A 17,723-nucleotide genomic window follows, 5' to 3' on the forward strand; every position below is an offset into this window, starting at 1 on the left:
CAAAAACTATGGAAGTCATGGGCCCCTAAGGAACATACCTAAAATAAACTTCCTACCTTCTTTCCACTCTAAGATCCATATTCTAACCTGTCCTGTTCCTACTTTTTGGTTCCTGATTATTAAACAATTTGTTCTACTTTATATCTTACCACCTTTCAGCCACCAAGTTGCAGGCGATACCATGACACCATCCTGACTTCCCTGGGCAGATGACCTCACCAATGTGTCCTGGAACCCCACCTCCCCAGAGCCCTACCCCACTAGGGAGAGATAAAAACAGGCTGGGGTATACCATCTCAGGTGGTTCACTTTCTAACAAAGTCCCAAAACCTAGATATACACCAGTTTCTGTGAGAGAGAGCATATGTTCACACATATCCATAAACTACTGCAAAATATATACCTGAAAGCAGAAGTACACTAGAGTTTGCAGTGAGTAACCCCCTAACACTTCCTCCCCACTATTCCAACCTTTGGGTCCATGATTGCTCAACAATTTGTTTGGCTTTGTATGTTAACTCTCTTTTCAGCCACCAGGTTCCAGATGCCATCAGGATGCCGGCCAGGCTTCCCTGGACTGAAGACCCCACCAATGTGTCCTGGAGCTCCGCTTCCCCAGAGACCCACCCTACTAGGGAAAGAGAGAGGCAGACTGGGAGTATGGACTGACCAGTCAACGCCCATGTTCAGTGGGGAAGCAATTACAGAAGCCAGACCTTCCACCTTCTGCAACCCACAACGACCCTGGGTCCATGCTCCCAGAGGGATAGAGAATGGGAAAGCTATCAGGGGAGGGGGTGGGATATGGAGATTGGGTGGTGGGAATTGTGTGGAGTTGTACCCCTCCTACCCTATGGTTTTGTTAATTAATCCTTTATTAAATAAAAAAATAAATTAAATTAAAAAAAAAACAGGCTGGGGGGTATGGATCCACCTGCCAACATCCATGTGCAGTGGAGAAGTAGTTACAAAAGCCAGAACTCCCACTCTCAGCACCTCAAAAATAATTTTGATCCATACTTCCAGAGGGAGAGAAATGTTAGAGGAAGATGAGCAGAGGGCTCTGAACTCAAACTCCATCAGGACCTGGAGAGAAAAGAGGAAAAAAGGAAAGAAATTTGGAAATAGTAATAGGTGCAGGTATGACTTGGAAAGGAAGAGAAGGCAGGACCATTGAAAATGGACAAATAACTATTAATATAAACAGATAGTTGTAGAAATAATGGTCAACCTATATCTGCAGCCTTAAGAGAACTGCTGTAGCTTCCAATGGAGGGACTGGGGAAACAGAACTCTGGTGGTGAGAACGATATGGAGTTGTATTCATTATCTTGTAATTTTATAAATCAATATTAAGTCACTAATGAATTTTTTAAAAGAGGCAAAAAGAATGAATGAATGTAGACACCTTAACCATTCATGAAGCTCTCCCCACTGCAGATGGGACCAGAGGCTTGAACCTGAGTCCTTGAGTAATGTAACACATGTGCTCTATCTGGTACACCACCACATGGCCTCCTCTTTCCCACTCTCTGTCTCAATCTTTCCATCTGAAAAAATTGGTACAGAGCAAAGAATCCCTAGTGATGAAAAAAGAAAGAGGAAAATCCGAGCCGGTAGCACAATGGGTTAATTGCACATGGCACGAAAAGAAAGGGATGTAAGGATCGAGGTTCAAGCCCCCAGCTCCCCACCTGCAAGGGTGTTGCTGCACAAGCATTGAAGTAGGTCTTCAGGTATCTATCTTTCTATCCCCCTCTTTCTTCCCCTCCTCTCTCAATTTCTTTCTGTACTATCCAACAACAACAGCAGTAACAACAATAACAATAACAACAATGCCAACAAAGTAGAAAAAATGGCTTCCAGGAGCAGTGGATTTGTAGTGCAGGCATTGAGCCTCAGCTAACCCTGGAGGTAGAAAAAGGAGGAGGAGGAGGAGGAGGAAGAGGAGAAGGAGGAGGTGGAGAAGGAGGAGGAGGAGGAGGAGGAGGAGGAGGAGGAGGAGAAAGAGAAGATGGAGAAGAAGGAGGAGAAGGAGAAGAAGAAGAAGAAGAAGAAGAAGGAGAAGGAGAAGGAGAAGGAGAAGGAGAAGGAGAAGGAAGGAAGGAAGGAAGGAAGGAAGGAAGGAAGGAAGGAAGGAGAAGAGAAATAAGGGTTATGCAAAGAGACTCTCATGCCTGAGGTTCCAAAGTCCCAGGTTCAATCCAATATTAGGATGAATAAGTAGTGGGGGTTAAAAGAAAGAAGTGGACGTTCAAGTGGTAGAGCACCCAGCTGAGTAAACATAATCCTATGCTCAAGGACCCCAGTTCAATTCCCCAGTCCCCACCTGCAGGAGGGTCACAGGAGTGGTAAAGCATGTCTGCTGATGTCTATCTTTCTCTCTCTCCCTCTCTATCTCCCCCACTCCTCTCAATTTCTCTCTGTCCTGTCCAAAAAAATAGAAAGGAGAGAGAGAGGTAGAGAGAGAGAGACTGGGATTATTGTGACACAAATAAGTACAGATTTATTAATAACTTTGTACTTTTCAAAGTTAGCTCAGGAGCCATTTTCTTCCAGTAAAGAGCACACTGGCTAAGGGAACTTAGGTGACAGGGACTGAGCACAGACTCCAAGCACGCTTCTCTAGCTATGAGAGCTTGGTCTTTGCAACTTGCTTGACAGATGGACTGTGTGTGTTGAACGCATTGCAAAACTAACAAGATTTCCCCTGACCTGCCTTGGGGTTACTGTGAGCCTACAACAAACATGAGGAAAGGATCAACCTCCCCTGGACATGGAAATCACCTGTGCACAGACTCCATAGGCAAAAGCTTTCGAGTCTTGATTCCCTAGCCCTCTGAGTGGGGCTGGCAATCCCAGTAAAAAGCACTTGACCACAGGGGTGGTGGTGAAACCCAGATGCTGGTTCTGCTACTTGGGCCAGGATGCACCACATGAGACTGGTAGCCACCTTGTGGAGTGTGTGTGGAAGAACCTTACTCCAGTTCCCTAAGGCTTCCTGTCTACCCTTCCTTCCCAGAAGACCCACTTCTACAAGAGACATTCATAGAACACCAACACACTTAAGGCAGTCATCAGGCTTTTTAAGATGCTGCCATGCATGTCCCAACCAAGAGAACACAAAGAAACTGGAGTTAAATTGCCTTAAACCCATAGGCAGTGCTGCTGCAGGTCCAGTCAGAAGCAGCCTGGACATCAGCCCCAAGTAGCCCCTGTTAGACACACACAGTGCCAACAGTCATGCCAGGACAGAGCACGGGCAGGAGAAAGGGAGGTCTATGCAGAGCTATCTAAGGAAGATTTGGTGGAGACTGTTGGATGCCAGATAGAGTTTTCCCCCTGGTGATGTGGGGGGTTGCAGCCTTGGAAACTAGACATAAAAAAGGAAATTAAAAGAGTGGAGAGATAGCATAATGGTTATATAGGAGACGTTTATGACCAAGGCTCTGAAGTCCCAGGTTCAAGCCCCTGCACCAGCCTAAGCCAGAGCTGAGCAGTGCTCTGGAACAGAATGAAAAGAAAAGAAGAGAGGAGAGGAGAGGAGAGGAGAGGAGAGGAGAGGAGAGGAGAGGAGAGGAGAGGAGAGGAGAGGAGAGGAGAGGAGAGGAGAAGGAGGAGGGAGGGGAGGGGAGGGGAGGGGAGGAGATGGGAGGAGGGGAGGGGAGGGGAGGAAAATTGAGTTACAGGGCTGGCAGAATAGTTCCCTTGAACAGTGTGTTGATTTTCCATGCGCACAAGCTAGGTTCAAGCCTGTCCCCATGGCACTGGAGGAGACTCCAGTCTAGTGCTCTCTCTCACTCTCTCTCTCCCTTCACCTTTCTGAAATGACAGAAGGGAGACTTGGTTCTGCCAGATCAACTTGAATACATAAGCCTTTTGGGAACAAAAAAAAAAATGGAGGGAGTCTGGCAGTAGTGCAGTGGGTGAAGTGCACGTGGTGCAAAGTGCAAGAACCCTCATAAGGATCTTGGTTCTAGTTCCCAGCTCCCCACCTGCAGGGGAGTCGCTTCACAAGCGATGAAGCAGGTCTGCAGGTGTCTATCTTTCTCTCCCCCTCTCTGTCTTCCCCTCCTCTCTCCATTTCTCTCTGTCCTATCCAACAACAATGACATCAATAACAACAATAATAATAACTACAACAATAAAACAACATGGGCAACAGAAGGGAATAAATAAATTTTTTTAAAAATGGAATCAGGTTTTGCTAAAAACAAAAATTTTACACATGTACCAACAGCAGTATTTATTGTTTACTATAAACTATGAATTCTCCCAATAAAAAATGTTAAAAAATGGAGTCAGGGTTGTGGCTGGTCTCCTCTATGCAACACTTGAACATAACTCTATGCTTCTTTTCCTGGTCCTTGGAACTTTACAATTGTTATCAGTTTTGCTAATAACTCTTGCTTATTCCTGTCTCCTTTCCGAAGCTTGGCCAAAATTACTCTCATCAAATAAAGCATATGTTCTGCCTTGTGATGGTGTTAGGAATTGAACCTGGGACCTTAGAGCCTCAGGCATGAAAGTCTTCTTCACAACCAGTCCTGTGTTTCTGTTTTGACGACAAAAAAGGATTGACTTCCCAGGACCTCTATATCTGTGTGTCTGTGTGGCTGTGTATCTGTGTCTATGTGTGTGTGTATGTGTGTGTGTCTATGTGACTGTGTGTTTCTGTGGCTGTGTGACTATGTATCTGTGTGTCTATGTATCTGTGTGTCTATGTGTCTGTATGGCTTTCTGTCTGTGTACCTGTGTGTCTATGTGACTGTGTGTTTCTGTGGCTGTGTGGCTGTGTGACTGTGTATCTGTGTGTCTATGTGTCTGTGTGGTTGTCCTACACTGTGGTCTCCAGGCAGCGTATTTCCTTTCGCTCAACTCCACACTTTTCTCACACAGCCCTGCCCAGGTGGACAAGCACAGTCTTGGAGCCACCAGCTTGGATGTGCTGGACTCCATGAAGCCAGAGGGCTCCCAGTCGTGACTTCTAGTCATAATTTGAATAGTGGCAGCAGATATGCAGTAGGAAAGCATACCTAAGCCCAGAATTCTGCAGGAACTCAGACGAATGGTCTGGGGCTTAAACAAACCTGGCAGGCGAACCGACCCCTCCCGTGGTTTCCCAGTAAACAACCTCAGAGGCTGGAAGCAGAGTGTGGTTGTGTACGAGCAGGAGCCCAGCCAGGAAGTTGTCTGCCAGAGGCATGGCAGGATTATAACATACACAGAAATCCAACCTTTTTCCGTTGTAGCTTCTGCTTTTCCCTGAACTCTTCCATCTTCCTGGCCTCTTCCCTCAACGTGTGTGCAAGGTGGATATGACACTGAGCCACATTGTCTAGCTCTGCAAATGCAAGCAACAAGACACACTTAAATAAATAAGATGAATAAACATTTGTCTGGAACTAAACCTAGAAAACCCTAAGCATTTTTTTTCTTTATTTATTTTGCCTCCAGGGTTATTGTTGGGACTCGGTGCCTGCACTATGAATCCACTGCTCCTGGAGGCTATTTTTTCCCTTTCGCTGCCCTTGTTGTTTATCATTGTTGTTGTTATTATTGCTGTCATTGTTGTTGGATAGGACAGAGAGGAATGGAGAGAGGAGGGGAAGACAGAGAGGGAGAGAGAAAGACACCTGCAGACCTGCTTCACCGCCTGTAAAGTGACCCCCCCTACAGGTGGGGAGCCAGGGGGATTGAACCGGTATCCTTAAGCCGGTTCTTGCGCCTCGCTCGATGTGCACTTAATCCACTGCACCGTCACCCAGCCCTCACCCTAAGCATTTTTAAATACATATACATGTTGGCACAAGTGGTTAAATTAAAATACTTTACTTGGTTACCACAGTTTTCTGGGTCCCTCCATGCACCCAGCATTGTCCATCCCACCAAGACCAAGCTGGGAGTGTGGGCCTGGGGTCAAAGGCATAAGCGTCCCTTAGTAACATGCAAGGCAGATGTCCAGGCCCCAAGCCCTTCTGTCCTAATCAGAAACTCCCAGGATGGGACCCAGAGATCTGAGTTAATAGTCATGCTGCTAGGTGGTGAGAAACACTGCTCCAGGTAAGGCAACAGTGCACCCTGAGCACAGTTACGGGGGACGGCCTGACCCTTCACCCCGACAGAGTTATCTTTTACCTTAGGAGCCGCTCTATTTTTTAAAGATTTTATATATTTCTTATTGAATAGAGACAGAAAGAAATTGAGAGGGGAGGAGGAAGAGAGACAGAGAGACACCGGAAGCCCTGCTTCACTGCTCATGAAGCTTTCCCCCTACAGTTGAGGACCTGAGGTTTGAACCAGGGTCCTTGCGCACTGCAATGTGTGTGCTCAACCAGGTGCACCACTGCCTGGCCCTGAGTTGCTCTATTTTGTTTGACCCAACCTGAGATCGCTGCTCAACTACACATTTGACAAATACAGTATTTACATTTTCAAGGAAGCACTTACGTTGCTTGAAGACTTCCAGTGCCCGCTTCAGTGTGCTGAAATCCAAGCACATGTGTAACATCAGATCCTGTCAGATCCCTTTGCACATAGTTCTTTACATAATTTAAGTATCAATAAGAGAAAACACAAGTAGAACCTGAACTGGAGTTGGTGTATTGCACCAAAGTAGAAGACTCTGGGGTGAGGGGGTGGGGGTTCAGGCCCTGGAAAAGGATGACAGAGGACCTAATGGGTGTTGTATTATTATGTGGAAAACTGAGAAATGTTATGCATGTACAAACTATTGTATTCACTGTCAAATATAAAACATTAATCCCCCAATAAAGAAAAAAATTTAAAATAATAAAAGATTGTGAAAGGGTCCAGAAAGTGACTCATCCAGTTGAGCACATATGTTACCATCCACAAGTACCTGGGTTCAAGCTCTCAGTCCCTCCCTGCAAGGGGAAGCTTCATAAGAGATTAAGCAATGCTGTGGATATCTCTCTCTCTCCTATTTCCCTCCCCTTTCCTTCTCAAATTCTCTGTGTCTATAATAAGTAAATAATAACTAAATAAATAATTTAAGAAGATTGTGAAAAAAATACTGGCAAGGATATAGAGAAAAAAAGGAACACTGGAACTCAACAAGACTGCAAACTGGTGCGGTTTTGATGAAAAATAGTATGGAGACTCTAAAAAATAAAAATGGCAATAATTTGCAGTCCTTCAATACCACTTACAGACACACAACCAAAGGACATAATAATACTAAGTCTAAAGATATATGAATACCCATGATAGTAGCTGCTCTACTGAGTCAAGGTAAATGCCTTTCAACTAATGACTAAATAAAGAAATTATGGGCCAGGTGGTGGAGCCTCTGGTTAAACACACCCATTACAGTGTGAAAGGACCCAAGTTCAAGCCCTTGGTGCCCCCCCCCAAAAAAAATTAAGTATCAGTGATTTAAGATGGGTGGACAGAATTGTAAGATTCCAGAGGCATAGTTTCTCACCTGCTTCACACCTGTGCCTGCCAGTATCTTAACTGACTGAGTGGACTCATCTTTGCCTGTGAGTTTGAGGTGAGGGAAGAAGAGCAAGACTTCTTTCATCCTGCATCCTCTGGGTGCTCTCTCAATGTCAGGCATAAACACCACAAACTTCGATATCTACCTGGGGAGGCCAAGATGACTTCATTTGCCATCATCATCATCATCACCATAGTCCCTTTGTAAGAGAATATGAGTCATCCTTTAAAATATGGTGATCATAAATAGGAACAAGTCAGTGAAGGAGGGCCCAGTGATGGCGCACCTGGTGGAGTGCACGTGTTATAGTGTGCAAGGATCCAGGTTCAAGCCCCCAGTCCCCATCTGCAGGAGGAGAGCTTTGCAAGTGGTGAAGCAGGGCTGCAGGTGTCTTTTTGTCTCTCTCCTCTATTTCTCCTTTCCCTCTTGATTTCTGGCTGTCTCTATCCAATAAATAAATAATTTATAAATTTAAAGAGTCAGGGGCAGAGGGTAGATATCATAATGGTTATGCAAAGAGACTCTCGTGCCTGAGGCTCCAAAGTCCCAGGTTCAGTCCTCTGCACCACTATAAACCAGAGCTGAGCAGTGTGCTCTGGTTAAAAAAAAAAGAGTCAGTGAAGGAATAGCCCAATAGTGGTTCTTGGTCTCCTGCTGTCACATGGCCATCACTCATATACATGGAGCACACGCCATGGGCACTGTGTCCAATGACAGTGACCCAGTGGTGTAGACACTGAGTAGACATTGTCCTAGGCCTCAGAGTCAGAGAGAGAGGGCAGGCATTACAGACACTGTGTTAGTATTTTAATGCTGAATAACAAGTGACCTCAAACTTGGAAACTTCAATCAAGGCATCGAGACAAAGCTTAACTGGAATTTCTGCTTAGAGCCTCACAGACTACAGTCAAGGTGGTGACCATTTTTATTCTCATCTGGAACCAGCGTTTTCCTAATTTTACCCATTTGGTTTGGTTTCTGTTGTGAGTCAGCTGGTGGTGGTGTGGGCTTCTGTTTTCTTTTTCATTTGTTTGTTTTTCTTTCTTGGGGGATTAATGTTTATAGTCAACAATAATTTGTACTTGTGTAATATTTCTCAGTTTTCCACATAACAATTCAAACCCCTCTAGGTCCTCCTCTGCCATCATGTTCTAGGATCTGAATACCCCCCCACCCCCAGAGTCTTTTACTATGGTGCAATACACCAACTCAAGTCCAAGTTTTGCTTTGTGTTTTTCTTTCTGTTCTTATTTCTCAACTTTCGTCCATGAATGGGATCATCCCATATTCATCCTTCTGTTTCTGACTTATCTCACCTAACAGGATTCCTTCAAGCTCCATCCAAGATGAGGTGAAAGTGAAATCAGCATTTTTAATAGCTGAGTAGTATTCCATTGTATATATAAAACACAACTTGCTCAGCCACTCATCTGTTGTTGGACACCTGGGCTGCTTCCGGGTTTTGGCTATTACGAATTGTGCTGCTATGAACACAAGTGGACACAGATATGTTTGGATGGATGTGTTGGGTTCCTTGGGATATATCCCCAGGAGAGGATTTACAGAGTCATAGAGGGGTTCTGTTTTGTATGTAAGTTGTGCTGAGGAACGGAGGAGCCTTGAACAACTGGTGTAGTACTATGGTTCCTGCCAGTAGTCCAGTCTACATTTCAGCTTGAGTTCATCCCTTCTCTCCTCTTGCTCCAGCTATCCACATGCAATTACCAGCCTTCAGATAGTGCCATTCCTTTCTTTACCAGAAATCTTTGCTCCCCTCTGATGAAATTCGTTGAGTTGCTGTGTTGTAATATTTGTTAAGTGGAGGAGAGTCAACACTCCCTGACTGGGTTGCCATACCCCCACCCTGAAAAAAAATCACCGGAAATTTGACTAAGGGAAAATCTTCTGAGCTTACTCAAACTCAAGAGTTCATCAGTTTTGTTTGTTTTTCAGAACACTGCTCAGCATTCACTTATGGTGGTTCAGGGGGGATTGAACCTGGGACCTGAGAGCCTCAGACATGAGCATCTCTTTGCATAAGCATTATGCTATATTCCCCCTCTCTCATAGTAAGTAATAAAAGACCTAAGAATGCTTTAATTCAGCTTTTTAACAAATTGTGAGCTACTATTGTCTAATATATTGGATTCTTTCTAAATTCTCCAAATTAGAAATAACATCACAGGGGGTCGGGCAGTAGCACAGTGGGTTAAGCGTACATGACACCACTAGCATAAAGATCCCAGTTTGAGCCCCGGCTCCCCACCTGCAAGGGAGTCGCTTCACAGGTAGTGAGTCAGGTCTGCAAGTGTCTATCTTTCTATCCTCCTCTCTGTATTTCCCTCCTCTCTCCATTTCTCTCTGTCCTATCCAACAATGACAACATCAATAACAACAACAACAAGAATAACTGAAACAACAATAAAAAAGGAAATAACATCACATCTTTACATGCTACATAGATCTTCCCACATTTGACATTTTCTTTCCTCATTGTTTCTTCACTTCAGACTTTTCATTCTGTATTATACCCTTTCTCTCTGAAGTATTACTCTAGAAGTTCCTTGACTGAAGATTTATTAAGATAATTAACTCAACTTTTGATTATCTAAAGGTAACTTCACTTTTCACTTTCTTAGAAAAAAATCATTTCTCTTTTTTTCCCCTTTCTTGGTATTATCTTTATTTATTATGGGATAGAGACAGCCAGAAATTGAGAGGGAAAGGGATGATAGGAAGACAGACAGAGAGACACCTGCAGCCCTACTTCACCACTTGCAATTGTAAATGGGGACTGAGGGCCAACCCAGGTCCTTGTGCATTGTAGCATGTGCGTTCAACCAGGTGCACCACCTCCAAGCCCCCCAACAAAAATCATTTCCCTGGGCATTCAATGCCAGTTTAGGGGTTTTTTTGCTCTCTGTACCTTGAAGTTATGATTCCACTATCTCTGGTTTTATCGCTGCAAGTTCAGCTGTCTCTAACACATAATTCTTGGTGGGTCATCCTTCTCTCTGGGGCTTTTAGAATTTGCTCTGACTAGGACCGGCATAAGGATCCCGGTTCGAACCCCGGCTCACCACCTGCAGGGGAGTCACTTCACAGGCGGTGAAGCAGGTCTGCAGGTGTCTATCTTTCTCTCCTCCTCTCTGTCTTCCCCTCCTCTCTCCATTTCTCTCTGTCCTATCCAACAACGACAACAACAATAATAACTACAACAATAAAACAACAAGGGCAACAAAAGGGAATAAATAAATAAAATAAATATTAAAAAAAAAAAAGAATTTGCTCTGACTGTCCTGTGTATAGTTGTGATTTTTTTTAAACAGATTTTTTAAAACTTTTATTTATTTATTCCCTTTTGTTGTCCTTGTTGTTTTTTTGTTGTGGTTATTATTGTTGTCGTTGTTGGATAGGACAAAGAGAAATGGAGAGAGGAGGGGAAGACAAAGAGGGGGAGAGAAAGACAGACACCTGCAGACCAGCTTCACCGCTTGTGAAGTGACTCCCTCCCCTGCAGGTGGAGAGCTGGGGGCTCGAACTGGGATCCTTACTCTGATCCTTGCGCTTTGTGCCACATGTGCTTAACCCGACTCCCAATAGATTTTATTTTATGAGAGGTGAATTTAAACAGTGCTGAAGATCAAATTCAGGGCTCAATTGAATCTCCCCTCCTTCCTGAAGACTCATTGTGAATGTATTTTAAATGTATTGTCTGGAGACTTATTTCTGCTTCCTGCAAAGCAGATTTATGGTCTTTATGAACTCTGAAAAATTCTCAACTTCATGGTCCAGGAGGTGGCACGGTGCATAAAGCACTGGACTCTCAAGCATGAAGTTCTGAGTTCTATCCCCGGCAGCACATGTACTAGTGATATCTGGTTCTCTCTCTCTCTCCTTCTATCTTTCTCATTAATAAATAAATATTTTTTTAAAACTCAACTTCTTCACTTTAAATATCTCTTTAGGGGGTCCGGCAGTTGCGCAGTGGGTTAAGTGTACGTGGCACAAAGAGCAAGGACCAGCCTAAGAGTCCTGGTTCGAGCCCCCAGCTCCCCACCTGCAGGGGAGTCACTTCATAGGCGGTGAAGCAGGTCTGCAGGTGTCTGTCTTTCTCTCCTTCTCTCTGTCTCCCCCTCCTCTCTCGATTTCTCTCTGTCCTATCCAACAACGAACGACATTAACAATAACAATAATAACCACAACAAGGCTACAACAACAAGGGCAACAAAAGGGGAAAAATGGCCTCCAGGAGCAGTGGATTCATGGTGCAGGCAATGAGCCCCAGCAATAACCCTGGAGGCAAAAAAATATATATATATATATATATATCTTCCTGGCCAGGGGAGATAGCATAATGGTTACATAAAAAGACTTTCATGTCCAAGACTCTGAAGTCCCAGGTTCAGTCTCTTTTATGACCACAAGCCAGAGCTAAGGAAGGAAAGAAGGGAGGGAGGAAGGGAGGGAGGGAGGGAGGAAGGAAGGAAGAAAGGGAGAAAGAAAGAAAGAAAGAAAGAAAGAAAGAGAAGGAGAGAAAGAGAGAGAGAAAAAGAGAGAAAGAAAGAAAGAGAGAGAGAGAAAGAGAAAGAGAGAAAGAAAGAAAGAAAGAAAGAGAAAGAAAGAGAGAAAGAAAGAAAGAGAGAAAGAGAGAAAGAGAGAAAGAAAGAAAGAAAGAAAGAAAGAAAGAAAGAAAGAAAGAAAGAAAGAAAGGACTTTTCTCCAAGGGAGAAGTTAGTCCTTCCTGCTTGATTGCCTGAAATGGATATTGATCTTCCCCTCCTTATCAGGCCTTTGGACTTGTACTGATTTACACTGACTGTCCTGGTTCTTTATCCTGCAGACAACAGACCCTGGCTCCTCTCAGTCCACACAGCTGCACAAGTCAATTACTTTAATAAGTCGTGCTTCATGTGCATATATATAAATAGATGTGTGTATGTGCATATATAGCTGCCTGCTGGGTCTGTTTCTCTGCAGAATCTTAACTAATAGAAAGGGTTTCCTAATATCCAATATACCTGATTTGGGGCACAGAAAACTTTGTTTATTTATTTGTTTATTTATTATTGGATAGAGACAGAGAAATTGAGAGGTGGGGGAGATAGAGAGGAAGAGAGGCAGAGAGACCTGCTTCACCATTCGTGAAGCTTCCCCCTGCAGATGGGGACCAGGGGCTCGAATCTAGGTCTTTGAGCATGGTAACATATGCACTCTACCAGGTGCTCCACCACTTGGTCCCCTCTTGCATCCTTTCTTTTTTTTTTTAAGATTTTTAAAAATTTGTTATTGGATAGAGACAGACAGAAATTGAGAGATAAGGGGGAAATAGAGAGGAAGAGAGACAGTGAGACCCCTGCAGACCTGCTTCACCACCTGTGAAGCAACTCCACTGCAGGTGGGGAGCCTGGGTCTCGAACTGAGATCCTAACTGGTCCTTGTGCTTTGCGCCACGTGCACTTAACCCGCTGCGCTACCGCCCGACTCCCCTTTTAAGATTTTTTAAATATTTATTTATTCCCTTTTTTGTTGCCCTTGTTTTTTATTAATGTAACTATTATTGTTGTTATTGATGTTGTTACTGTTGGATAGGACAGAGAAAAATGGAGAGAGGAGGGGAAGACAGAGGGGGGGAGAGAAAGACAGACACCTGCAGACCTGCTTCACTGCCTGTGAAGCGACTCCCCTGCAGGTGGAGAGCCAGGGGCTCTCACCAGGATCCTTATGCTGGTCCTTGTGCTTTGTGCCACCTGCACTTAACACACTCCCTCTAGCATCCTTTCAATAAGCACACTGACCATAGCGTAGTCCACCAGAAACCAAATGTGAAAAAGCACATAATCCTTGAGTAAATAAAGTAATATGCAATCATCTAGAGACCCTTCCTGAAAACCATCCTGGTGGTGGCAAAAACAGAAGTTACCTCAAGGGCCATTCACTTCAATCTTGGAAACAGTTTCTTTCTTCCTCTCTTTCTTTCTTTCTTTCTTTCTTTTTAATGTTTATTTAAGTGTTGACCTCCTTTTTTTTTTTTTTTAACCAGAGCACTGTTCAGCTCTGGCTTATGGTGGTGCAGGGGATTAAACCTGGGGCTTTGGAGCCTAGGGAAGGGAGTCACTTTGCATAACCATTATGCTATCTACCCTCTGCCCTGACAATCTTTTTTAATATTTTATTTATTTATTAATGAGAAAGATAGGAGGAGAGAGAAAGAACCAGACATCACTCTGGCACATGTGCTGCCGGGGATCGAACTCAAGACCTCCTGCTTGAGAGTCCAAAGCTTTTTCACTGCGCCACGTCCCAGACTACGGAAACAGTTTCATCTCTCAACTCCTGTGTCTTTTCCTCTCTGAAATGTACTTATGAGGAAAAGTAACTGAACTTTATCATGGAGAAGAAAATGGTATGAGAGCTTCTCTATAAACTAAGTTAGAAATCAAATGCAGAATAACAAAAAATATCATTATCATGGATTAGACTCATTCTGCTGAATATCTTCTCCGAGATGTACCAGATGAGAGAAAAAGTTTGCTCTCCATCATAGCACTTCAAAAGTTTACTGATCGCTTCCTACATGGTTTGTACTTTCTCTTTGTATCAGATTTTGGTCAATAGCACACTAATCTTGCTTAAAGTTATCTCTCGTTTTTATCATTTTTTTAGATTTAGTTGTTTGATAGGGCAGAGAGAAATTAAAACAGGAAGGGGAAGTAGAGAAGGAGAGAGAGACACCTGCAGCAGTGCTTCACCACTAATGAAGCTTCCTCCTAACAGGTGGGGACTATAAGGGTCTTGAACCTGGGTCCTAGCGTATTATAAGGTGTGCATTTAACCAGATGTGCCACCACCCAACCCTTTGCTTGAAGTTATTTAACCCTTCTTTAAAGGAAAGTGAACCTGAGTCTATATCATGTTGACCTATGAACATGTATGGTATGGGGGTTCAATCCCCAGCATCAAAAAACAAAAAAATATATAACAACTGTGAAATTGCTACATCTAGGTATTGGCTATATAGTCATGGTTGTGTAGTGCTCTTTACTTTTCTGTGTGTTTTTTCAACTTTTTTTCTTTTTTAGTGAATAGTTGTTGTTTTGTTTCTAGGGTGACTTTGGTTAACAAGCCTATAAAGGTTTTAGAAGCATACTTTCTCACCCCCTCAAGCTGTACTGCCCCACTGCCTCCACCATCAAGCCATCACTGTCCTCCCAGAGTCCTCTGGGCCACTTTCCCTTTCAAGCCCCCTCCATTCTCTTTATTAACCTTAGTTCTGCAGTCTGAATCCATAATTCTCACAGGCTTGGCTTGCTTTGATTTTTTACCCCTATGACATCTTTCCAAATTTCATTTTATACAAGTACTTTTAAGGTATTTTGTGGTAACAACGTCCTTTACTTGCCTGTCTGAAAAGCCCTTCATCCCTCCAAATTTGCCTGAAGTCTTGAGTGGATGTCTTTTCCATTCAAAACTTTGAATATATTCTACCATTTATTTTACCTTTGAGAATTTCTTTTTTTTTTTTCTTTTATTTATTTATTTATTTTTCTTTTTTTACCTGAGAATTTCTATCGACAAATCAACCAATAGTTTTATGGGATTTCTCATATAAGTGATTCTTTGCCTTTCTCTATCTCTCTTATTTGTCATTTTAATTATCATCCACCTTCATGAACTTAGGTTTGGATTCATTTTTCCTGAAGTTCCTCAGGCTGTCTGGATCTGAGGGTGTTTGTCCTTCTTTCTTTCTTTTTTTTTTTTTGCCTCCAGGGTTATTGCCGGGGCTCAGTGCCTGCACCATGAATCCACTGCTCCTGGAGGCCATATTTTCCCTCCTTTTGTTGCCCTTGTAGTCTTTTATTGTTGTAGTTATTATTGTTCTTGTTATTTATGTTGTTGTTAGATAGGACAGAGAGAAATGGAGAGAGGAGGGGAAGACAGAGAGGGGGAGAGAATGATAGACACCTGCAGACCTGCTTCACCACCTGTGAAGCAACTCCCCTGCAGTTGGGGAGCCAGGGGCTCGAACCGGGATCCTTCTAGTGCGTGTGCTTTGCACTACGTGCGCTTAACCCACTGCACTACCACTGAACCCCCCATCCTTTAATTTGAAGGATATTCTCAACTAATATTTCAGGTTTTATTTTTCTTATAATTGAAAGATAGACAGAAATGAGAATGGAGGAGGAAATAGAGACAGATAGAGACCTGCAGCACTGCTTCACCACTCGTAAAGCTCTCCCTTGAAGGTGGGGACCAGGGGCTTGAACCTGGGTCTTTGTGCATGGTAATATGTGTGCTCAACCAAGTGCACCATGGCCTGGCCCTGATATTTCTTAAAGTACAAAGTACAAATTCTATTCTTTTCTTCTTATACCTCTATGATATGGATGCTATTCCTCTGTGTTGTCCCATGACGCTCTTATATTGCTTCAGCACCTTTTCTTTTTGCTAGTTTTTCTTCCTTCCTTCCTTCCTTCCTTCCTTCCTTTCTTTCTTTTCTGTGGGGAGTGAGGGGAGTGGCTTTCTCTACCTTATCTTCCTGCTCTCTAGTTTAACCTTTGGCATCTATGGTACTGAGATGTTTCCCTCTAACCTGGTTTTATCTCAGTCCCTGTACTCATTATTTCTTTGATCACTATTACCATTTTTCTTCTATAAATTCCCTCACAGTTTCTCCAATTTTGTTTAAGTCCTCCTCCATACATCTTCTTATTTTGGTGTCCATACTAAGGAATATGGCTTTGAAGTCTTCATCAGGAAGCTTATGTAGCTTTGCTGAGTCTGGGCTTTTCTGCAGTTTTGGTTTTCGCTGTTCTAGAGGTGACTTACTGGCAGCTCTCAATCACCTGAACTTGACACATGATTTAAATAGCATTTGTTTCCTTTCATCTACTGGACCAGAGGGCAGCAGTGGAGGCAACTATGGGTGAGAGCTAAACAGGGAGCAGCAGAGAGCAGTCCTGGCTGTGAGTCAAGCAGCAGCAGAGAAAGGCAATCTGAGAGCCCAGCATGGTGCACAACTGTCATGGAGAGAATCTAACTGGGTGTTTTGCAACCGAGTGGAGAGCAGTTCTCTACTTTTTCTGTGAACATCTCTCTGCCCTCGCCTTCTGGGTTCTATGCTTTCTTTCTATCACTATTTTATTTATTTTCTTCCCTTTTGTTACCCTTGTGTTGTTGTAGTTATTATTGTTGTTGTTACTGTTGTTGTTGATGTCATCATTGTTGGATAGGACAGAGAGAAATGGAGAGAGGATGGGAAGACAGAGAGGGGGAGAGAAAGATAGACACCTGCAGACCTGCTTCACCGCTTGTGAAGTGACTCCCCTGCAGGTGGGGAACCAGGGCTCGAACAGGGATCCTTATGCCGGTCCTTGCGTTTCGTGCCATTTTCTATTGTTATTTTATCTGAGCTCCAATCTCATTTTTATGTTGATTTTTATACATAAGTTGTAGCATTTGTTGTGGTGGTAACAGCTAAAGGAAACAGGACTTGCTAATCTACCACCATCACAGGTAGAAGTTCTGCTTTTTCGATTTTTCATTTAAAACACCGAAAATATAATTTAATCAGCCCCCACCTGCAGGGGGGAAAGCTTCATGAGTGGTGAAGCAGGACTGCAGGTGTCTCTCTGTCTCTCCCTCCCTCTACCTCTCCCTCCCCTCTCAATTTCTCTCTGTCTCTATCCAACAATAAATAAATAAAAATATTTTAAAGATAAAAATAATAATTTAATCAGTAAATAATAATTTAATCAGTAAAATAATTTAAAGGAGTGTTGAGAAAGCTCACCTGGGTGAGCAGCTGCTTTCCCATGTGGGTGCCAGGTTCAAGCCCCCATACACCATGTGAGAGCATCATAGCACTGCCAGGGCTTCGGTGCTGTGGTACTGCCCCTTCTCTCTCTCTCTCTCTCTCTCTCTCTCTCCTTCTATCTCAAATATTCCCCAGTATTTTCCCTAATGATAACTAAATAAATCAGCAGTGAAATTATACTTGTATTGATATCCTATGTCTGAAGATTAGTAACATTTAAATATTTTATTTATCGATTTAATAAGAAATAGAGAAAGAAATCAGAGCCCTGCTCAATTCTGGGTGATGGTTCTAGGGCTTAAACCTGGGCACTCATGTTCAGGCATAAAAGTCTTTTGCACAGCCATTATGCTGTCTCCCCAGCCCTGATTACTAATGGCCTTAGACTTGTGTACTTAATGTGTTAATATCATCCAATGCCCTCTTAATAATTCAGTTATT

General features: G+C 43.3%; 1 protein-coding gene across 1 annotated transcript in view; it reads right to left on the reverse strand.

Moving 5' to 3' along the window:
- The window catches only part of PSTPIP2 (proline-serine-threonine phosphatase interacting protein 2), a gene marked incomplete at its 5' end in the record, with an annotated part of 58,528 nt that overhangs the window by 25,503 nt on the left and 15,302 nt on the right, over positions 1-17,723 (reverse strand). Inside the window, 2 exons of the mRNA XM_060173815.1 lie at positions 5,238-5,344; positions 6,451-6,485. Of these exons, the coding sequence (XP_060029798.1) occupies positions 5,238-5,344; positions 6,451-6,485 (142 nt within the window). The remainder of the gene's footprint in view (positions 1-5,237; positions 5,345-6,450; positions 6,486-17,723) is intronic.

Source organism: Erinaceus europaeus, chromosome 15 (genome assembly GCF_950295315.1).
Source record: "Erinaceus europaeus chromosome 15, mEriEur2.1, whole genome shotgun sequence".
Taxonomy (NCBI): Eukaryota; Metazoa; Chordata; class Mammalia; order Eulipotyphla; family Erinaceidae; genus Erinaceus; species Erinaceus europaeus.